General features: G+C 41.4%; 1 protein-coding gene across 9 annotated transcripts in view; it reads left to right on the top strand.

Moving 5' to 3' along the window:
• The window catches only part of RBMS1 (RNA binding motif single stranded interacting protein 1), a 213,270-nt gene that overhangs the window by 157,004 nt on the left and 32,034 nt on the right, over window positions 1–24,232 (top strand). For all 9 annotated transcript variants that reach the window (XM_044242184.1, XM_044242183.1, XM_044242187.1 and 6 more), the window contains exons 3-4: window positions 12,042–12,100; window positions 17,017–17,108. In XM_044242184.1, coding sequence (XP_044098119.1) covers window positions 12,042–12,100; window positions 17,017–17,108 — 151 coding nt within the window. The remainder of the gene's footprint in view (window positions 1–12,041; window positions 12,101–17,016; window positions 17,109–24,232) is intronic.

Genomic DNA, 24,232 nt, shown 5'->3' with positions numbered 1-24,232 from the left:
AGCTGGAGTTGTAGGAGTTGGCTTAGGCTGTTGTTACAAAGACCTCACACGGGGCAGCTTCTCTCTTCTCTTTCTCTCTCTCTCTCTCTCTCTCTCTCTCTCTTTCTCTCTTTTTTTTAAAGATTTCTTTATCTGAGAGAGAGCCCAGGCGTGAGAGGAGGGGCAGAGCAAGAGGGAGAGGCAGCCAGCAAGGACTGAGTGCCCCACCCCTGAGATAATGACCTGGGATGAAACTGAGATGCTCAACTGACTGAGCCACCCAGGTACCCCCACCCTGGGTAGCTGGTTTTAGAGGCTAAAAGTCCAAAATTAAGGTGTTAGCAGAGCCATGCTCCCTCTGAAACCTGTAGGGGGGAGCCCCTCCTTGCCTCTTCCTAGCTTCTGGTGGTTTGCCACCTGTCCTTAGTGTTCCTGGCTTGTAGCTTTGTCCCTCAGGTCATCATACAGCATCCTCTGTGTCTCTATCCAGATATCCCTCTTACAAACACACCTGTACCATTGGACGGGGCCTGCCCTAATAATTACCTCCTCTTGACTTTATTATATCCGCAAAGATCCTATTTCCAAATAAGATCACATTCACAGGTACTGGAGCTTAGGACTTTGACATCTTCTGGGGGATACCATTCAACCCAGAATGGTAGGTGTTGGGAAATGGTAACCAAAGAGGCCCCAAAGCATAATTCTTACTAGGATCACATCATTTATTTTTCTTAGTACAACCTAGGTCTGTTTTATTCCAAGAACTTGAATGTGTTCCTAAACCCACGTATTTTCATGTGAAAAAGCTGAAGCTTTACCTAAATTTATAGGTGACCCCCCCCCCGAATTTATATATGCCTTATTTTTCCCTGTTAAATATTGTAGTGTTGGCTTTGGTCAAGAATTCATTCTAGACTATTGAAATAGTTTCATAGTACTAATTTTGGTATCTTATATCCACCCCCCTCTCCAGCTTTGGAACATGTGTATGTGTAATATGTGTGATTTATGCAATTGTTTAAGTACTGAAAAAAGGCTGCCAAGAGCAGGGCTTTGTGGCACAATTCTAGAGTCTTCCCTCCATGCTGGGAGCGCTGACCAACAGACGTCAGCTCAGACCCACGTTGAACCAGTTACCCACGCATCCCAACCGAATTTCTCTTCCCAGATGTCCTCATCCAGTCCATGAGCAAATAATGGTTTTTATAGCATTCCCAAGTAGCCCTGTCTTCCTAGTACCCCCCCCCCCCCCCACCCCCACAAAGAGAAAGAGCAAAGCTTGAATGTGCATGACTTGCTCTTAAGGACTTGACTCTGGTACTTGTTCTTTTCACAAGTCTATCTAACATTCTGTTTACTAATCCACTCTGGAATTTTGCTTCAGATCAGCAGTAGCCTACATTTCTTCAGCCTGGTTTTTTTGTTCTTTTAGGGAATCTGAATAATATTTTCCCTTTCCATTAGCACCTCTCCTATTGTGCAAGATTTCTCAAAGCAACCAAGACTGGAAAATTCTTACTAAGTCATGTAAACAGTCCCAGTCTTCATTCACAGCCCCCTTACTTGCAAAGGAGAATGAAAAAGAATGCCTTCTGGAAAATGCATGAATTCTAGCAGTCTTGAGAGTGAGGTATATTACCTTCATTTGGAATTTGCCAGTTTTGTGAAACTGATACCAAAGTTCTCTTTAGTTCCATTCTTTCACACAGACAGAGGATTCCTCTCTATTTTCTTAAATTTTAAGATTAAAAACTTTTGGGGGGTTGGGAGAAGGGGGGTAGGGTTATGGACATTGGGGAGGGTATGTGCTTTTGGGTAAATTGGAAGGGGAGATGAACCATGAGAGACTATGGACTCTGAAAAACAATCTGAGGGGTTTGAAGTGGCGGGGGGGTGGGAGGTTGGGGTACCAGGTGGTGGGTATTGTGGAGGGCACAGCTTGCATGGAGCACTGGGTGTGGTGAAAAAATAATGAATACTGTTTTTCTGAAAATAAATAAATTGGGAAAAAAAAAAAATAAACAGCCAAACTAAAAAAAAAAAAAAAACTTTCAGTGCCCTACTAGGAAGACCAGTATAGGAGAAACCATTGTGCCTTTCCATCAGCTCCACTCTGAGACTCTTGTGACCATGGTCACAAGTGACCCTTGAATGAAAATATCTAAGTTTAGAAGCATGAGCTGGGCTGGCAGGCTATGTTAACATTTTCTTGCTTATATGGTCCAAGTGTTCTTTGTTGTTGTTTTTTTTAAATTAGTAATGCACTTCTGTTGTACCCCCAGATTTCTTAGAGCTAAAATGAGTAGAAGAGATGTCATTTTCCTTTTCAGTCTGTTCTTCAGACTGGCTTGTCAAGGTCATGGGGCAGTCAGGATTTATTACTTTAGAAAAGGAGGGACGGACTGCATTTGGAAATCAATACACTGGGGCTGTGTTTTGGATCAAAGCCAACATTAGTGTTCATTCTAGGAAATATCCAGTTTGACTCTGGCCTTTTTTTGCTTGTGTCAGAATCAAAAGAAATTTCTAGGTAATTTGCACACTCTGTTTTAATAGTTTCAGATAACTCTGTCGTGCTTCAGAGAGCATGTTTACTTTTACTCTCTGTCACGCTGTTCTTGTTTTGAATGAAGCAGTCATTAATGGTTTGCAATGTTGGAGTTTAATGCAACTCTGTTTCTGTAGACTCTGACATAGTTTTTCAGTACATTGTGTGTGTGTGTCTAAAATATTTCTAGGTTTTTTTTTTTAAACCAACAAATTTAAAGATACGTGAAAAACAGTCTAGGAACAAAAACTCTATTAGCTTTTTGGGTCTCCCGCCCTAACATTTTATAGTTTTCTTTCTGGTACTAATATTTACTTCCATGTTAAACTGTTAAATTGCCTCGGTTCCCTCCTTGGTGTTTTTATAAGCTAAATTGGGATAAACTACAAGGTCATGTTCATTTCCAAGGCAAAATGTAGTATTTCCCTTCTCCCCATGCCTGCCAGCCTCCCTCCATTTCCCACACCAAACACGTCAAGGCAAAAAAAAATTATTGTACATGTTTATATTTCATTTATTCAGCTAGTCTGTATCGAGTGGTTACATTATGCCAATAACCATGCTGAACGGTAACCATAAAAATGGTAGGTCTACATTTTCTCAATCCTTTGTAACGTTAGGACCATGTCAAAGTTAAATAAAAAGGCAGTCTAGCTTAGTGCCTTCAAATGGTAAGAATTAGAAGTGCCATTATTTGGAGGGGGTTGGGAGAGAAAGGATGACAGGTATTAATTTTTGAGTAACTGTCATGTGTTGAACACTGTCCGCACCTTACCAGTGGTCCTATGAGCTTAGGTGTTACCATGACACTGTGTGAGTGGGGATACTGAGGCCAGACAACTACACCAGGATCGCAGAACTGGTCATTGGCCAAAGGAGCGCTTGAGCATAGGCCTTGCTGGCTGCCACTCGGGATTCTTTCTACTATAACATTGTCTTCCTTGTGATACAGTAAAGCGAAACTCAATGTAGACATGAAGGTGAGTTGTCAAAGCAAAGCAAATATATTGCAGGTTTGGGTGGGAGAGGAAGAAAATTTGTAAAATGTTCTCTCCTTGTCAGTTCATAAATTCAATTCAGAAATAAAGACCACTTTCTGTAATCAAGGTGCCTTTGTTTTAAAAGTTAGACATTAATCATGGCCTGAGACTTTGAAGGATTATTTTTAATGATAGATAATCTACATTTTACTTGCAATATTCTGGGTTCCCTTTTCAGCGAGTATTCTTTTCCTCTGATGTGTTAGTACTTGGGAGCACTCACTGGGGCCTGGCCATCCGTGACTGCATCCCTAAATGCTGTGGTACCGTGACTTGTGGCAAAAATACGGTCATACAGTAATGTAAGTGACTCTTCGTGTGCTGTGTGCTCTTAAAAGACCATAAAATAGTGTAAAGCTACTTTACCTTGATTGCAGATCATCATAGATTTGATACTCGACTGTAATAGCAAATCTGCGTAATAAATCAGATGCTTTATAGTGTGCTTTTTATTTAAAAAGATAGATATAATGTTTTCATCAAATATGGCAAAAAAGCATTTTAGCCATTTCTAATGAGGTAGTTTTAATGTTCATTCTCTGTGAATTATTTAGTTCAAGCCATATATGCCATAAATAGTATCAGTTGTTACTTTTGTAGCAGTTAGAATAGATTAGTTAAGGCACCCAGGAATGTTGAAAAGGCCGATGAGCAGGCATGGCTCTAAATTTAGTCAGAAGAGGATAAAAATCTTGAAATCTGGGTGTGAGTTACCAATGTTATTTGTAGTCTGAAGGGGTGCGATTATCTTAAAATTCAGATACGTAGATATATCTCTTTTCTCTTGAAGAATGTGATACTTGGTCCTACAGCTTCTCTGATTGATTCTCCGGCAGCTCAGGTGCTGTGGGAGCACCAGTCCAGTGGAGGGATAGTCTCCTTGAAGATGTTCTGAGCTTCTGCTAAATCGTTTCTCATCCTCAGGCTCTAGGACTGGGTTTGAAACTCCTTGTGCCTTCCAGGACCCTGTGGGAAAGGGAGCTGCGGTGGCTCCTTTTCTCCAGCTTCTGTGCGCTCACAGACATACATACGCCACTGGCTCTCCGTAGCCTGGACACCATGGACTCTCTTTCTCAGATGTCAGGTTAAGCATTTAAGGCTGGTTCAGAGATGTCCTCTGTCTTCCAACCTTTCTGTCCCTTAGAACCTTTCTAGTCCACTCCTACGTGTCCTCATCCCTCTGTCGTAATTTCTTGAACTTGACAGTTACTGCTTGAGTACCAGGAGCAAAATAAATAAATTTAGTAAAATAAAATATGGCACCCCTCGCTCTGCTAATCCTAGCCATAAGATTTTCATTAATCTTAACTAAAGTCTTGCTTTCATCATATCACTATGCTGTTACAAAACTTCCAGACACATTCTGTTCCTTTACTCCTTTTCCTGGAACTCAAGGCCCTATCAAACCTTTTCAAACTTAGCTTCCTTTACTCCCCCAGCATGGGTTGCTAATTTGATGGGTTCCTCTGTTTATTGTCCTCCGTAGCCCACCTAAATTCCTGCTTTCCCCAGAGTCTTTCCTGGTGGACTTGACCTTCCTCCTGTGTTTATGCCTCCTTTATTTAGCATTCGTCAGAGAAGTCAGTATTCGTCAGTATTCTTATTTTTTAATATTAAAAATTCCTTACATCCCTTCAAAGATTATCTCCCCCGCCAACCTTTGCTAACAAGAATGACATCATGTGTATTTTTTGTAGGCCCTGTCTGGTGAAGGGCATGCCGGAGACATGCTGTAAATATTTGTGGGTTGATTTCTTGGTCTGATCTCTTTCTTGACTGTCTTTGTCTTTCCTGTGCTCCATTCACCTTCAGCACTAGGTTTGCTCCTGACCTTTAGGGCTCTAGCAGCTTTTCCTGCCAAGCATTTAACCCTCAGACCTGGCTCCCAATTTCAGCTGCATTAGATGAAGCTTTCTGTTTTGTCGCATGTACCAGGAATCACTGTACTCACAAGGGTACCCCTCGCTCTGCCACACAGTTGGGAGGGACAGACTGCTAACGGATGTTAAGAGTTAAGCCGAAACAGTTGTAAGGAGAAGTGGAGTGACTTTCTATACCTTTAATATTTGTATATCTTAGAAGAGTCTTACAGTAACATTTAAAATCTTCAGTACTAACCAGGCAAAGTCATAAAAAATTTGTTTGATATTGATTGCCTCATTTTAAAATGTCCCGTGTCTCGTGTCTCATCTTCAAATGCTGACCACTTTCTATACCAAGTAAATAAAGAAAACCAGCCCGGTGAATTACTCAGCGTAGTGAGGGTACACAATAACATGGACAGGCAACTCCTACTTTTTTACTGTATTTTCCAACAAACATTTCTATTAGCAAAATGGGTGTAATTTAATACTTTCTTTTCCTTCCCCTATTCAGCCTACTGTTGGGAGAGCTAAAGCAAATTTTAGGAAATCCTCATTTTCTGGGAGGCCGTCGAAAAGATACAACAGCAAAAAGAGCTAGGGGTTAAATGGAAAACGACATACACAGTATTGTCTCCGTATGAGTGTGTTTGTGCCCTTTTTTTTTTCCTTTTCCCCCACCAAATCCAAAATAACAAGAGAAGTTTTGGCTTATCATCCCCGAATCTGTTCCCACCGAGTAGATCCTTTTAAGCTTTAGAGCAGGTTGTACCTCCTCCCCACTAATATACATGCTCTGTTGGGCACTTTATTCCAAATAGACCCATGTTGTCTCTACCCAGGAAGTCCGGGAAACTCCCTTCGGAATGTTCTCAGCATCAGTCCTGGAAACCTGTGCAGTTTGAGTCCACCCTCATCCCCTCACTCATTTGGATCTGTGCAGAGTCAAGATAGGAATTGCTTTGAACTTATGGAACAGCCTGTGGTTGGGGACCTGTTTCTGCAGCTGCCAGCATGGTGTCCAGATCAAAATTCCTGCCTCCCATCTTTGCCACTTACTGTCTGTGCAACTTGACAAGGGCCCAGGCTGCGCTCCCTGGTTTCACACCTACAAAATAGCAATAATACCTAATCTACTGCAAAGGTGGTTGGGATTAAAATAAGTGACTTAAATCGCTTAAAATTGTGCCAGGCATAAAGTGAACGCTATAGAGATGTAAGCTATTCTTTTTATTATTCTCCTGCATTAACTCTCTGGGTCATATTGTCTCGTATTGATGCTGAACTGATAGCCAAATACTCAGAAGTCATTTCAGTTCTCTGTCCCTCTTTCCTGCTGATGATTGTCCTCTGCACAGGCATAGAATCTCAAAGGATGCCTGAGTCCCTAGTTGTCCTTCACAGGCAGCTCAGCTATTAAAACAAACAAAACCAGTCATCCCCTAGGCATGCGCAGTATCCCGCCCTTTGTCAAACAGAAAATCTCTTTTTTTTCTGTTTACATCATAAGTATATACTTTTTCTTATTTTTGGTTTCTACACTCTCCTTGCTTTTTCAGGTTTAATGATGTTCATAAAACCTTTCAGAATTAACATCGACACTGCAAATTACCCCATGGTGCCTTAAATGAATTTACAACTGGAATGACTAATGTTAAAATAACAGAGCAACCATTGTCGCCATCTGTTGGTGGTGGGTGGATTGGACTTCACTTTCCAGAGTCTGGGCACGGAACTGGGAGTTTTCCAAAGCTGCCAGTTCCCTAGTACAGGAGTGTGTGTGTGTGTGTGTGTGTGTGTGTACATACACAGGTTGTACACATGTGTGTTCCTTGTGTACATGCCCATTGGACAAAGTCTAAGGATTGCACCACTGTGTCTTAACATTCCTATCCGGGACTTGCGGTAATTTTTAATATTTCAACTTTGTTTGGGGCGCCTGGGTGGCTCATTGGTTAAGTGTCTGCCTTCAGCTCAGGTCGTGGTCCCAGGGCCCTGGCATCGAGCCCTGCATCGGGCTCAGTGGGGAGCCTGCTTCTCTCTCTTCCTCTGCCCCTACCTACTCATTCCCTCTCTTTCTCTCTCTCACTCACTCTCAAATAAATAAATAAAAATCTTTTAGAAAATATCTCAACTTACTTTTCTGTGTCTTCCAATTACAAGGGTGCATTTCTTTTGTAATTAAGGTAAATTAATAAAAAGAGAGTTTAGAAGGGACTACGTGAAGGGGCCGGAGAAGAAAATTAAGTTTTATTTACTTAGGACAGACCAAACTTTACTTTGACTTTATAGTTCAGCAGATGAAAGAAATCTCAATGGAAATGGGGCAGAAATGACAAGCTGTGATAAAAACAGAAGAAAGTCTGGTAGATTCTAAGCAGAAGATTTTATCAGCCAGGTTCACTTGGGCCAATAGGTTTAAATATGAGACTTGACTTGTTATCCGCTCCCTTTGAAATTCTAATGATTCTGTAGTCACATCTCTTAATTACTCTTTATCCTTTTGCTTCCTCTGGAGTGGATTATCTGCTTTTAGCAAAGAATATTATTTTCTGGTAGCCAGGGCTATGGTCTGAGCCTCATTACTTTGAAGATAGGGAAAACCCTCAGAATCTTCCTAGTCACATTTTTTTCCTTTAAAATTCTACGGCTTGCTCTCCTCTCTGGTGTTGTCAGAGTGTGAATCCTGTCAGTCAAGAGGCCTTTTTCTCTCAAACCTGTCTCTGTTACTTAATGATGTTTTAAAACAAACTAAACCAAGGGCGAGTGAATATCTGGTTGATTTATGACGTTTTACTCAAATGTCTGTTACTCTTGGAGGCACGGATGAGCAAGAATAGAATCAGACTAAAGGGGAACCCTCTTTAACCCCCACCCCCACACCCCTTGCCCCACATCATTAAATCTTACCCCAGAGAGAACTAGTAAGCGGGAAAGGATGCGTGCTCTGAACCCCGCTGTGCCTTTTCCTGTTCCTTGAGGCGCCATTTGATAGACGGCCCAGCCCCGTGTTCTAGATCCTGTCTCCCGTGATCAGAACTACTTGTTCTGCCCTCCAGTCCCACATACGGTGACCGCATCATCACGGAGACGCTACCAGAGCCAGGGCCTGAGCGACTGAACGTGGGGCATCTTCCAGTTCAGTTATTTGAATAAGATACCTCTGGTGCCACAGGAGGTGTCGCTGAGCAGACAGCCCAGGAAAGAAGATAACTCACCAGAGGTAAACCCTTCTGTACCCCTCAGGTAACTCCATGTAGGGAGTTACAGGGAGGCCTGTATGGAATAGCTCTGGAGACAGTACCTTTCTGAGAAGTCATGGTCTTTTAGGCTTAACCCACAAATCATGGTGAAAACCGCAGTAGAAATTAAAACTAAATAAATTTAAGAAATCTCTTCTCCCACACACCTCCCCCACATCCCTCTTTCAACCATGAACCACATGTTTATTTCTTCTGTTTAACACGAACAAAAGCTTTACTTTGGCTTGAAAAGCAAATCTCCCATACCTTGATAAGAAGAGGTCTCCCAGTTTATTTCCTTCGCTTTCACACCTTCAGTGTATAAAGGAAACATTGTTTCTCGGAATTATTTCATGAATAAATTGCAGTGAGAATTTAAACAAAATTTGTTTAAGCTTTGGGGTTTTAGGAGAGATTTTGGCTTAAAATCTATATGAGCTTTTACTTTCCCATTTGTAAAAATGGCAATAATAGCACCTACCTCATAAGAATGTTGCAAAGTTAATTAAATAAGATCATGCATACAAAGCCCCTGGCACAGCGCCTAGAACATAAGTAGGAACTGAGTAAATGTAATCCCTTTTTTGGTTTCTTATAAAATCACAATGGATTTGGATGAGGAGATTAGGGATGGTTTCATGGAAGAGATAATGTTTGAACAGGTTCTTCAAGTTCAAACAGGGCTAGAATGGGATAATGATGGGATGAGAGAGACATGTCTAAAGTGATGTTTAAAGTAAATTAAAGCAGCACACATGGTTGGAAGCCCCAGAAGCTGAAAGCAAGGCAAGAAGTATTGTGTGTTTTTTGCTTGGGTCTAGAGGTAGTGAAGGGGAAGGGTGAATATTAGAAACAGTCAGAGACAACTCAGAAGGGCTCCTGACTGCCTGGACTCAGGATGGCTGAATCCATGGTGTCTTGAGGACCTCGAGCCTGGTGGGAGATCAGAGTGGGACACTGCTACTGAATGAAAAAAGAGAAGATGGGTTTGGGCTCTTTAAGGATGGGATTTAGAAAATAGTGGGCATGAGGTGACGTTGAATGAGATATCAAAGTATCTTAACTTAAAAGATATTTGAGTTGAAAGAGAGACAAAAAACTGACACTGGGGGAATAACAAATCAACTCAGGGGGCACCTCGGTCGCTCAGTTGGTTAAGCAGCTGCTTTTGCTCAGGCCATGATCCTACAGTCCTGGGATTGAGCCCCAAGTTGGGCTTCCCGCTCAGCAGGGAATCTGCCTCTCCCTCCCCCCGACCCCAGTCGTGTAGCACGGGCTTGCTCTCTTGCTCTTTTGCTCTCTTGCTCTCTTGCTCTCTCTCATATAAATAAATAACCTCTTTAAAAAAAAACAAGACCCAACTCAGGAAGGAGAAACAAGCACCAGAGAACATGCTTTAAATAACACCATAGAATTGGATGGATTTCCTAGGAAAAGGAAGGGTTGAGATGAGAGTACTTGGCTAAGGAGGGAGGATAGGAGGCCGAATGGGCAAAGAAGCCTGGAAAGAGCCCCCAGAAAGGTAGACTGAGATCTGGGGAGCAAGTTCAGAGCAGGGGAGGAGTGGGGTACTTAGATGTGGTGGTGAGGAGTAATGTCACAGCAGCAGAGAGATCAAAGAGAACAGAAAAGGACTCAGCATGGACTGAGTGCCAGTGCTCCCAGGAGACTTTTCTCTTTTCCTACCTCCCACATTTCCATTTCTCTCCCACCGTTAGTGGGGTGAGCAGGACCAGGAGGGTAGAAGGCCAGCCCCTGACCTTCCCTAAATTTCCTTTCTTCTTTTTGGTTTACAAAAGACTCTGAACTCTGTGACCTCAAGCAGAGTCTCTTAATCTCTGTGACTTTCAATCCCCTTATCCTGAACTGGAGTCATACTAACTCTCTTCCATACTGTTGGAGAGGTTTGAGACTGGAATGCAGTCTAAAAGCATTTCCAGCCAAAACTTTTACAAAGGAGCGTGCTGATAAATCCAGCATGAAAGTAATCTATAGAGAAATGGTTGCTGAAAAGGTGGTTTTTAAATCACTTATTTTCTCTGGTTTTCAGATTTTTCAAAAATTAGTGCCCTTTTTTGCTAAGCATGGTGACCTGTGTTAATGTTGTAAATACTCAGAAGCTCTACAGGGAATTGAAGGTGTTTGTGCGATATTATGCCTCTTGGATGTAATTGTCATTTGAACCTTAAATTATCTTTACTTTCATGCCTGGTTAGTAATCATTTGATTATGTGATTACACAGAGTGAAAATGAACCGGGGAAAAGAGGTGGTTCAAGCCATTTGCTTCTTCTAGATAAATATATTTCAGCTTGTTCAATGCATAAACCAGAAACCTACAGTATTCAGAAATGCTTTAAAGTGCTACACAGATGCTTCATTTCCTAAGCTTTCAAGACTTTTTAAAGACCTTGGGGTCAATCATGAGAAAGTATTACTAGAGAAAATATGAAATTTTCAAAGTAATACACAAGAAAGTAAAATTAAACGTGTATAAATGAGGGCACAGGTCACAGATCCGTGATGTGAGTTACGTGCATTTCTCAAAGTCCCCACAATTTTTAAGAATTAATTTTCAAAGGTTTTGCCTTAGCTTTTTGAAGACGAGCACAGATGGCTGTGCTTTACCTTGTGGTGTGGCCACTCTGAAAGGGTTCAGGTTGGGACATGGACTTACTAAGCTACACTTCTACTTCATCTTCAGCAGCGGAGCATTAAGAGGTTAATATTCTGGGTTTTTTCCTTCTTCCCCCAACATCTATTGTACCTTAAGGAATTCCATCACATTTATACAGACCCTCATCAAATTAATGCTGAATCCCTGGCTCATGGTTTTATATTCTTGATTGTTACTATCATTTCACATATATATGTGGAGCTATTATTACTGAGTTGAAAGAGGTGTTAATATATTAGTTATATATCTTTATAGACTTATATAAACATTAATAGTTATCAAGGTGTTAGGTAAATTTTATAGCCGTGCATTTGGCTTTATATTCACGTAGTGTTGCTAGAAGTAACTTCTTATGGACTTCATTCCCCGCCCCTGCCCCGCCCCCCCATTTTTCTTTTTTTTGGTCTGAAGAGTGTCAGGTAAGTACCTGATTCTTCAAAGGTCAACATCAGACTGTAATCTGAGGATTCAAATAGGAGGCCTAGCCAGTCCCTTCTTTTAGTTTAGTTTTGAGTTTAAAATTCTCATTGTCTGTCCCCTAAGTATAGGACATTTTGTCCTTTAAATTTTGCAGGTGCTTGAAAAATATGTATGCTCTCTGGACTTTGCCATTCCTAAGGGTTCCTTGATTTTAACATCTCCTGTTCTTTTTTTTTTTCTTTTTTTTTTTTTTTTTCTTTTTATCTTTCAGATATGGGAAGATAGTCTCCACGAAGGCAATTTTGGATAAGACAACAAACAAATGCAAAGGTATATTCCCTTGGATGATAATTTACTCCATCCTAGCTCTAGGAAACTGACGGCATTGTAAACCTGATCTTTGGTTTCAAAATTACTACCTCCATTTTATTAAAAACCGAGTCTTCTGTGTCCCCCAGCTCCGGTCTTGCCCGGTGTCAGCATATTCCTTTACAATTGTCCCTGGCTGAGGTTTGGCTGGAAACCCTACAGTGCTACACTTTGCCAGAGTCGCAGATCTGACTCCAGTGGAGCTAACAGGCAGGATACTGGTTGGCATTTAGCCCCTACTTTAAAAGGGAAGAAGAGTTAGAAAATAGCTTTTCTTTCCTGAGCCTGAGGAGATTAGAGCTGCTTACTGAAGACCATTGGACTGTACTAAAGAACTGAAAAGATTACATATTGTGCAAATTGGCTCTATTAATTAGAATAGAGTAGTTTTAAGCAGTACTTAATTACATGTTTCAATACTCCCAATTGTTCTGTGCTGAATGCCTGTTGACAATATTGGCAGCGGGGGAGGAGAGAACCATTTTCACTGACCAAATTGTAATAGGGAGGAGAGGTCATACGCCCCTTTGAAATATGCTGCTGCATTAATTTGATGCACTGACCTTCAGTTTTCCATGTAATTAGGATGAGCTCATCCAGCTCCGTGAGCTGGAAGAGGAGGCGTCTACAGTAGGCAGCGCTGATGCCCGGCGGTTCTGACTTTTAATGATCCAGCATCTTAACAATGGGCATGTGATTTCGAGGAAAGGGGAAGAATAGAGTCAGCTGACTTTGAGTCCGACCACTGACCCCATGAATTGAAATAAGGTTGACAGGAATAGGCAGAGAAGGCAAATCTCCTCATTAATTAGACCCCAGTTTTTTTAAGGAGTGGCGATAGCTTTGGCTTAGCACTGTCTGAGAAAGTCAAAGAATGGAAATGAACCGTATGGGAAGCCTCGTAGAAGCCAGCCATTTCCTTTAATCTAGACTTGAAGTGGTTCATTGTATTTGTGTCGTCTTCAAAGTTCCTGCATTTAAAGGAGCTTTTGTGGCCAATATCTAAGCCCCTGTTTAAGCCACATGGCACATGAAGACAGTTTTGCCTAGGGACAGTGAATAAAGCAGTGCTTTATGTAGAGAGGTACTCAATAAATATTTTAAATGAATTAAACTAGAGAGTCAAATTGTAGACTGAAATGTTTCTATTTAGTTGCCAAGGTTAGTGTTATTTCACGTATTTGTAAACGATTTGAGAAAACAGGGACATGGGGAAAAAAAACTTCCAGTTTTATAAAGAAAAGTGGACTCTTGCAGGCATAAAACAGGAAGCTGATATCAAACATTTGTTTCATACTGAGAGAGAAAATCACAGTAGACAAATGGTTTTATGGCTTGACCCTACCTTCCCTCCCACCCCGTCCCCAGCAGAGAAGAATCTTACATGGCAGATCAGTGTGTTAAAAATTAGCACAGCTGCCCAGTTAAGTGAGGGAAGGACTCAGAGGACTCCCCGGCTAAATTCTTCCCACTCCCCTGCACTGAACACGCCTACCTGTAGTACACTTCTCTCCAATGAGAGCTTGTTCCTTAGAAACCAAAATTCCATAAAATGCTCAACACAATATAGAAAAGGTGTAAGTAAAATATACTCATGTGAAATCGGACATTTTATGATACGAAGCCTTCACGGTTGGAAGATATTCCAAGAGAAGTGGAGAGATTTATGGGGCTTTTAAAATAAAGGAAAGAATAATTCAGAACTGATTGTCCAAACAGCACGTCTCCTGGAGACCTTCTCTTAAAGTGAGTCTCAGGAGATAGTGCCTCCCGTGAGGGCAATGGTAGGAACCTTTTAGGGCTCTTTGGTAACACACAGGCTCTCAGGAATAGACATGTCAGCACATGTGGTGGGTGGGTGAGTGAGTGAAGGGACCAAGGGAGCAGAATAGGTTTATAAAATCCTAGAAGCAGAATGAGAGAGCTCCCGGGGAAAAAAAAGTTATTTTAGGACAAATGAGAAGAAATAACACAGTATACCTCATAAAAAAGACAGCATGGTAGCCATTGATAACATGAGAAGGCAGGTAAGTGAATGGATGAATAGGTGTATAAATATAGATAATGCATAAGGGATTACAGAGTATTCACATAAATAGAAAATTCACGTTATATACTAATTTTTTGAGGTTGACCATGTCAAAGAATTTTATACCTGAAAGTTAGAGACCTTAGAGGTCACAGAACTTTTTTTTTTTTTTTGGTCACAAAGCATATTTTGGAGTGTCTATCCAAGAAAGAAAATCACACTGAAGGAAACGTTGCTCTGAATAACATGTACCTTAGCTATTAAATTTGAAACTTTTTGAATCAGTTGCTCTTCTGCATTTCAATTTTTGTCAGGTTTTACCCAACTAAAGGTGTTTAAACACTTTCCAACACCAGTATAGATGGCAATTCCAAGGCAAAAAAAATTTACAGAGTATCAGTTGTGACACTGATTGAATAATTTATTAATGCTTACAGAGTTACATAGAAAACTAGAACACATGCACGCAAATGCCCCCCCACACACACACACAAAGTTAAAAATGGGTGGGAATAAATCTGACTAATGGGAAGATAGGGGTAAGAGCAGGAATTCTCAGCTTACTACAAAAATGGCCCGAGTTTGCTAATGGCCAAAACAAAAATTTAAAAATGTATCTATTCCCGTGGCTTAGTGACTATAATGTGGAGGAAAATTCAAGAAGCAGGAGTACCATAAGTATTCCTGGTCCTGAGACCCAAGGAGAGTCTTTCTAGGGTTCTAGTGAGAGGCTGCTGTGTTATTTAGCAAATCCCACCTTTAGAAGTATCTTTATACCCATTTATGCAATTGAAACCCACAGAACCTATAACTCAAGTTGATACACTCTTGTATTTACTTGAAAGTAATGCAGCAGACAAAATGAAAGAGCACACGGTTGCATGCCTACCCATTAGATTTGTTTACAGCAAAAATATTTATTGAAAATATTTACTGAAATATTTGTGCTTCGAGAAGGCCAGAAAAGAATATAAACAACTAAAATGCAACCATTATAGATTTTTCCTAATAAAATAACAGGTAAAATGATACTAATCGTACTTGACTGATAATAAGTTCAACCCCAGTTACATCAAAGTTGAGATCTTTCTGTGTCTTGTGATATACTGACAACAGGAAGATTGTGTTCGGGGGGGGTGAGGGGTGTGTGGGGGGTAACCACACTCAAATATCCATCAGCGGGCGTGACGTCATTTCGTTGAAGCTGGCTCTTCGTTTACGGCCTGCTCAAGTAGTATGTGGGTGATAAATAGGTGCGCGGGTGACAGTGTGTGTGTCCCCACAGAGGATTGCGTATTAGCATTGACTTACGGGTCTCTAAAAACTCTCTAACGGCGTTGACTCTCATTGCTGATGTGGCTGTTGAGTGCCGTTTTCTGTTTTTACCTGAGCCAGCTCTTCTTTTTCTTTCCAACCTGGCTGTTTCTCTACTGTCAAAATCCAATCAGGCTTTATTTCCGTCCAATTCCCAGTACTAGAAGGAAGCTGCTGCTTATTTCAGCTTTAACGCATCTCTGCTGAAACCTCTGTTTCTATAATTGATGGTTTACTCTGTTTCATTACAACCCGTTTAGTTACCAGACAGTAGCTTTGGGTACTAATATTGCCAACCGACCTTTGAACCCTTGCCAAGCTCTGTGTTTGGCCCTGTTGATAGGTATGTTTGTCCGTTTGAATGGACACTAGTACTTTTCCGTGGAAGATACTCTATCTTTACCCTGTCAAGAAATCAGTGATAGGACTGGCCCTTCCCTGCAGCCTCCAAACAGTGCTTTTGTTTTTCAAAATATTCTTACTCATTTAAAGTTTATTTCATAGTAACAGGCTTGTGTTCCAATAAAATCTCTGTCAGTATTTTTGCCTGCTACCCTGATCTTTTAAACAGTGTGTTAAGTATGATTTAACCTTTTCTCAATAACTTAAGAGTGATCACAGCAAAAAATGACCAGTGGCTCACTGGATTGTGTAAAATTCATGGGGCTGTTGCTTTTAGACTGCTTAAGTCCTCTTCGTTTTATAGTTTTCCTCTTTCATGGCTTGTTGCTAGTTTTTGCTGCTAGGTACCATCCATACGCTCATTTTGTAGCTGCCCTGCCCTTACCCTGACACCCTGTACCCCTGCTTCTGATTTAGTGTGGCTGGGGATTACCTGACCAGCTTGTTAAAAATGTTTATAAAGCTATGAATAAATAAGCTTTGAACCAGATCCTCTTTTAGAAGGTTATTTGTTTGTTTGTATTATGTTTTGTTTTTAGCCATTAGGGCATGAACTGCTGAAACGGCTTTTTTGGCTATCTGGAGGCATTTTTACTCCTTTCTCTATATGAAGGGGGATCATGAGGTATATTTTAAGTAAATAAGTAATCATTTTTAATCACATACTAAACTTTCAATTATTTTATGTTTGGGGTATTTCATGGTTATACTTCTTTGAAAAATGAATTTAGTCTGTTGGATAAACATTTTTTTTTTCCTGTTGCTTGTTAAGTTCCATAAAAATGCTATTTCTCTGAAGTTGATTTTTTCTTTTTTTAACTTTGGTTGGTTAACTTAGATGTCCTTTGCTTCAGTAAGCAGGACACCTGAAGAAAGGGGAAAACTGGGGTTTGGGGGATTTTGTTTTGGTTGGTTTGTTTTTGAGTTGGAAGGAAATCTGCCTAGCTCATGAGAGCCAGGGACAGACAGCCTGCAAAGGAGACAGCATGACAGCTGGTAACGCCAGAGGCGTGTCAGGATGTCAGGGGTTCCGTTTCTGCTGCCCCCACATCGGGAACCAGAGAGTCCTTCTTTTGCTCTTTTCATTGTCACAAAATAATGGCTTAATAAGAAAGTATGTTTTGCATTTCAGGTTATGGTTTTGTCGACTTTGACAGTCCTGCAGCAGCCCAGAAAGCTGTGTCTGCCCTGAAGGCTAGTGGGGTTCAAGCTCAAATGGCAAAGGTGAGTCAAGATCCAGTAGTCCCCTACTTCTCGGGGCCCTAGCTTTGGTCCTGAAGCCTGGCACAGTGCTCCGCCCGCTGGCGTTGGCCTTCTCCCTGCGTCCCCGCTAACCTTGGTGTGCTTTTGGATGCCTGTCATGGCCTCCACATCCTCAGTTGTAGTTTAGGGCAGAGGAAGCTACAGATGCCATTTCGAATCGGTACAGGAAGTCAGACATGTTTAGACACTGGTTATTATGGGATATGAATCTACCCTTTAGTGGTTCTATAATGGCTTTCTTCAAGGCTTGTTTCTGATGAACTTTCAGGATTCTGGAAGAGGAATGTTGTTGAAGTGGGGTTTATGCCCTTCGTATTCTTATTGCCCAAATGTAAACTTGGGTTATGTCACACCTAGTACCCATAGTGCACTTCTAAAGAGACTCATATAATTCTGTGCATTTTTTTTTCCATTTGTGGGCCTTGAATTGCTATGGCAAATATTTTTAAGCCTGAAACTCAGCAGTTTGATATTTTGTGTATTCTTTTCAAAAGATCAATAGTTTTATATTCTCTGTCTTCTTGAAGCACAGAGGAAAGTAATTTTGTTACTTCTGCGGCTTCTGAATAGTAGCATGTGATCATTGCCTCAGGAGCATTCACATTTCCATAAGGAAGGAGAATTTATGGCAGTTCAAGGGCTCTGGCGAAGAGATAGGTTACCGGCTACCTGCTCACACCTTGAGTCTGCTGAAGGATGCGTGTGTAGCTAACACATCAGAGATGTACCTTGACTCAAAGAATCAACACAAATAACGATTTTAGGAATTAGTTAAAGGGATCACCTTTCTAAAAGCAGTCTTTGATTTTAACTGTTTTTAAAGCTTTGAATTGAGTTGGACATATTTTAGATTTTCTTGAGCTCCAGAGTAAGAAGTTAAAACAAATAGAAACTATGTAAATATTAAGCACCATGATTTTTTGATTATCTGTCCATAATATAGAGTAATTCCCTGTGGCATTGTTAGAAGACCGTGATTATGAGAGTTTTAAATATATTTAATTGTAACCGTGCAGTACTGGTGTTGCATAATGATTTGCAGCGTGTTTAACCTGCCTCTGTAAACAGTGGGTCCCCATCCATTTTATAAGCAGGACTTTCAAGGCACAATCAGAAAACAGCCCTATTTCCCCCCCTACTTTGTCCATTTCCTCTATTCTCTGAAGTTCCTGCTTCTTCCTCTCACGGATGAAATCCAGGGTGGGTCCCATGACTTTTCTGGCCACTCTCATTATCTTAAAAAGTCCCTTCTCTTCCTGTCTTTCTGATTAATTTTTTTTTCCTAATAGAATCCTTCTTGATTTTTCGTATCCAGACTTCACAGAATGTAATTATCTTTCAACACATTTTTAGCTGTTTCTATATGTATTCATCCCAACCTAAAAACGGGATTTTAAACAAGATGTTGTATAGGGAATCTCAAGTTACATTCTAAATAAATTTGTAAAATGTCAGAATCACATGTAGAGGTTTTGAAAACTGCTGAGAGTCAGCAGAAGAGATATGTGTCTTGGATGTCACTGGTGCTGGAAGAAATCAGCTTACACAGCAGTTATCTGCTAGCAACCGTATTGATTACTTGGTGATCAGGAAGCAATGTTTTCAAGGTTTAGATCCCAGTATAACAAGTCACGTTTTAGGAAATTGTAGAAAAATAGGAAAAGAAAGATTTAATTCCATTTTAGGAAATTGGGGGTGGTGATTCATGTGTAATTACATTATAGTGTTTTTGTATTTGAAATAAGGTAGAATAGGGTCCGAGTTAACATTTGGATGCTGGGTGTCTCATTTTTAAGAACACATCACTGATGTTACATGTGTGATGCCTGTAATTTAAATGTCCAGGCTTCATAGGTTTATCTTTAGGGTAGGGGGTAGAGGGAGTTAGAGAATCTCAAGCATACTCCCTGCTGAATGCAAAGCCCGGTGCGGGGCTCCATCCCAGGACCCAGAGATCATGACCTGAACTGCAGTCAAGAGTCCACCGCTTTAACTGACTGAGCCACCCAGACACCTATGTTTTTGCTAAAGTTTTGAGTATCCTGTTGGAGCTTCCCCTTTCTTCCAGCTCAGGTCTGCTGTCAGTCATAATGAGCCTGTAGGGGGATGGGAGCTTCATTGGTTTCTTTCCTACTTCCCAAAGTTATGTTTTTCTTGCTCTGCTGTCAGCTGGGTAGCTGTGATTTCTTACACTTTCCCCTGAAAACAGGGTATATGGGAAAGTTTGTTGACCTGACAGTGACATAATCTGATATTGATTTCTCTGGCCAGAGAGGTGATGCTCTCCCTCTTTTCAGAGATCTCTTATACCACCACCCCAACTGATCTTGTTCCTGTGGTTCCTTGAAACTAGTGAGCATATGCCTTAGTTCCTGATGGTCTGAGGGTCTGTCCTCAGGCCCTTTCTACTGGGACCTCGTTGCCCTTCAAGGCAGCCTCCCTGGAAGGATACATCACAGCCCTGGCCAGTTCCCCCTTGCATGGCCCACCTATGATCTACATTTGGCAAATGTCTGGGAGAAGTAGGTACGTACCAGCCACACTTACAGGCCCCTTCAGCCAGCCTTTCCCCTGTTAGAATTCTCAGGCTGAAGTCAGACCTCGGTCCATTGTACCCACCAGCTGCTCAGGACCCAGTGCAAGCCTCCTGAGTGGTCTGTTCAAACCCCTCTCGCTTGCCTGGCGGTGATGGGGAAGCAGCCCACAGGGAGAGACGCAGAACATGCCGGCGTTCCTCTCCACATGCGTGTCCATTCGCAGCCTCTCCAGGCTCTCGTGGACAGCGGGAGGTGGGTGGTCAGCAGAGAGTCCCCATCCAGGTCTCAGCCACCTCTCTTGAGGTGGTCTGGTTTCCCACTCTGGAATGGGGGTGTGTCAGCCATTGTTTTGTGGCCTCTGCTGAAACAAGCTCAGAAAGAGGGCTGTTTAACAGCCTGTTACAAATGCAGAGCCCTTACTTAAAGAGGTCATGAGAGCCCTTACCGAGGCATCCTCCACGTGCAGCACAGTCTAGTAAACGTCCCCCGTTCTGAAGAACCCTTTACGCGATGTTTGGTCAGTGCTGGACTGGGTGGACTCGGGCCCTCCCCGATGTGTCCGCGTGCGCTCTGAAAGCCACCTTCTTGTGGCCTGATCACGAGCACTGTGCAGAGACTTCCTGAGGAGACTTGGGACAGTAAATTGGCTAGGAAGAATGATCCCTTTCTACATGGTCAGTAGGGCAGGAGCGGTGCCCATGTTCATAGATGCTGGCAGTGTGTCAACATCCCACACTCAGTGAATTTCTTTAGGTCGCTGTAGAACAACTGAGTTTCCCAGGTGTGATTTCTTTTTTATTATATCATTAAAGTTACAAAAGCTGTTTTAAATGCTAGAAGGTCCATTGTTCTATACCATGACACCGTGGATTTGAGGCTCTGAAATTGACTTAACCTCCTCATACTATCCAGATAAAGGAGTGCCTGGCCCGCACTTTCTGTGGAAACAGTTTTTAATTATTATTATTTTTTTAAGACCTTATTTATCCATTTGACAGACAGAGATCACAAGCAGACAGAGAGGCAGGCATAGAGAGAGGTAGGGAAGCAGGCTCCCTGCTGAGCAGAGAGCCTGACCTGATGCGGGGTTCAACCCCAGGACCCCGGGATCATGACCTGAGCCAAAGGCAGAGGCCTCGACCCACTGAGCCACCCAAGTGCCCCTGTGGAGACAGTTTTTAAAAGAAATTCATGTCTGGCCCCCATGTTGAGTGATAACTTTTTTGCTTAGCGAAATTAGCCAGGATACTGCATACAGGTCTGAACATTCACACTGCCACACATTAAAGGCCTGCTTTCTTGTGAATTAGAAAAAAAATGAAGGGGTATTCTACAGAACTCAGCAGGGTGGTGGGGTGGATTGGGGTTTGGGTGAAGGAGAATATAATATTGTGTGACACATTGGCTGTCATGGGTTGAAAAAGGATCCACAGATACTCAAAACTAAACTGAGAACTTGCAAGTGTTCTCACTTGCATTCAGCAACAGTGATTGTTTCTTATTTATGTTTTCACTTTCAGTACCTTTCTTGGTATCTGGCATAGGGTAGATACTAAGTCTTTATTTTGTGAATGACCAGAGAAGCCCAACTCAGCGAGAGAAAAACTTTCTTCCCAGCTTGAGCAGATACTGAGAATTAAGAATGGGACGTTTAGAAATTGTATTTATTGAGCTCTGTTCGTAAAAAACCCTGAAGATACTTACCAAAAGGTTTTCCCAAAGGCTTAAGGCCATGCCTCTTGATGTTAACTTGGCCTCGTTTCACATGTGTTTGTTTTTAGAGCAGAAGACTCAGAATCTATAAAAAGAGCAAAACTCAGATATTAAGCTAAAAGGACTTAAAACACAAATCAACATTGGTAATACCTGTTAATAGAATGACTTCTATAGGCCTTTCAGCAGTGCCTCTTAAGGCCTGCTGGGAGTCAGCGGATCGTCGTATGCTATTTGCCTGGTGGTAAGCCCACACATTTCTTTCCGGTAAATAGGCAGTCAGACGAGCAGGACTTTAATCCCCCTTCCACACAGAGTCTGCCGCGATTTAGGCCGTTTGCATTCACATGCCTGGAAGCAGCTATCGGGCTGCGTGGTGAACCTATTCAGTACAAGAGAAAACAGATGTCTGGTCTTCCTGCCAAGTCCCTTTCTTGCATTTTAGGAACCATTCCACATGCACAGGGAGGTTTTTGTTAATTTCTTTCAGATGATGACTGAGTGCTTTACACCACGTGGGACCTCTGAGCCCTGCTTTTCTACTCAAGCGAACGTTAGTGGCCATTTATCCCTCTCACGGCCAGTGTGGGAGCTAGTTTTCTACTTGTTAGAGAAGCCATTGAACCTTTCCCATGCCTAAGGATGGATATAAAGAGGGCTGTTGGCCCCATATTATGTTTGGCCACCCATAATTTACAGAATAATTGTTTTTGAGACATAACATTGTGTGTAATAAAACAGAGTTATGGTTGTCACTGATTTTAAAGAAACTAAATTACCCTCATTCAAGAACCACCCCCCATTTACTACAACGATTATATAATCCATTCTCTATGAATGTATGGCAATTAGACGGCACGGACACTTTGGGGATGAGGTATTTTTGTGGCCAGGTGCTGCCAGCTTGCAGTTTCTTCTCCTTTCTTTCTTTTTTCTTTTTTAATTATTACAACTTTGTGGTCGATGTTTGCAGGATAAGTTGACCATTTGATAAGAAGAATAAATAACATTAACTTTAAAGGTCATCCCAAGTGAAAAACCCTCATTGACAGAGTTGTTGCTGTTGAAAAAAAAATGCATGAAAGTCACAGGAAATATTTACTCGTGTTTAGTCCACTTTGGCTCACTATCAAAGAATGGGTTAAGATCTCCATTTCTTTCTGGATTCTGATTTTAGTACTTATTTTTTTCTTCATCAGTAAACTTTCAAGCTAAATCAGGACTTTAAAGAATGTAACATTTAATGAATATTTTAATTATACAAGCAACTAAAACACAGATTTAAAAAGTAGTTTGTCCCTACGTTGTTAACCCTTGTAAAAATACTTCACATATGACAAATTCCCTCTGAATGTTCTTGAATATTAGTCATTTAATGGTTATAGTTGTAACTTAAAAAGAAAACCCCACAATATTTATGGTATATGTTTCTTCTGTGACATTTTTTATGCCGTATCTTTGTCCAAGGAGGGTTTTAATACTTTTTAATTAGGGGGTTCCCAGCTTTATTCTGAATGTGACTAAGCATGATTCAGAGATTTTTCTCATAAGATAGGCTTGATGATATCATTTCCTTGCTTCCATGCCTCTGAAAGCTCCCCTCGTGCGCCAGGCTGTGGCTTTCTAACTATAATCGGTGGACAACAGTTCTTCCTCCTGCCCCCCCCAACCCACCAGAGTAAATGAAATCACAGGATATGCCTGGCTTCTCTCCTTCAAGTTATCAGTATTACTTGGAAGTCTGTGGTCAGAAACCTCACTTCCATATTAAAACAAACCTAAATAGGGAGTAGATTGCAAAATTTACATGATTTTTTTTTTTTTAAGATAAAGAACAAGACTTCCCCAAAAAGTGCACTCTGTAAAGGTACTTTGGCCTTTGCCTGCCAACTCCTCAGTATTCATGGTCCTACTTGCTGTTAGCAAGGCTTCAGTGGAAAAGTTTAGCAGCAGGGACTGACAAAATAGAATCCAGCTCCTTAGATACCCTTTCACAATCTGGTTTCAGCCTCATGACTCCGTTTGGTTGGTTGGTTGGTTTTTTGTTTTTTTTTTAGGTTTTAAAAATTTATTTTTTAAAAGTTAACATGTGCATAAAAGGGAATTGAAAAACACAAGAAGCAAAGAACAAAGTCATCCCTAATCACAAGCAGTTTACAGTTTGACTTCTGTTTGTTTCTAAAGTCTGAACTCCATGCCATGCCCTCGGAAAACTCTTCCCTGCCCTTCCCAAGACAAGCTCCCCCATCTCCCCTCCCACTGTGACTTGTACCCTCCTCTGCCCTAAGCGCTCACCTCATGTGTTTCTATCTCCCCTACTTAACTAAGCAGCTGCAGGATGGACTGGAGTCAAGGTGATTTTATGCGAATCTGGGATGTGTGAGATGCCCTGTAAATCTCATTTGACTGTATGAGGCTACAGGGCTCCTCCACGCCCACCCTTAGAGGGAAAGGATTCCATGTGTACTGGCCAGTCAAGGACCAGACTTCCACAGGAACAGATAGAGTCTTCTGTACTATAGGGAATCTTTGGGGACTTGGTAGGGTAGGCTGACATGAGATTAGTAATCAAGGAGCTGTGCCATTAATCAGGCTGATTTGGTAGAGGTAGTGAGTGAAATGGCCTACCTCATTTTTCCCAATTTTTATACATTAAAGGTATAAAGATAGATTTTGTTCAGCATAAGGTAATCAGCTGTTCCACACTGAACAGATCTCATTTCAGCTAAAAGCAAAGATAGTTACCATTTTGTTTAGTCTGTGAAGGGTTAATGAGATTAAGTATTCGGCTTACTGTTGAACATTTGAAAAATTCTTTTCTTGGGTTCCCCCCCC

The sequence above is a fragment of the Neovison vison genome, chromosome 3, assembly GCF_020171115.1.
Source record: "Neovison vison isolate M4711 chromosome 3, ASM_NN_V1, whole genome shotgun sequence".
NCBI lineage: Eukaryota > Metazoa > Chordata > Mammalia > Carnivora > Mustelidae > Neogale > Neogale vison.
The sequence above is the reverse complement of the archived record's forward strand: the minus strand, read 5'-3'. Positions and strand labels throughout refer to the sequence as shown.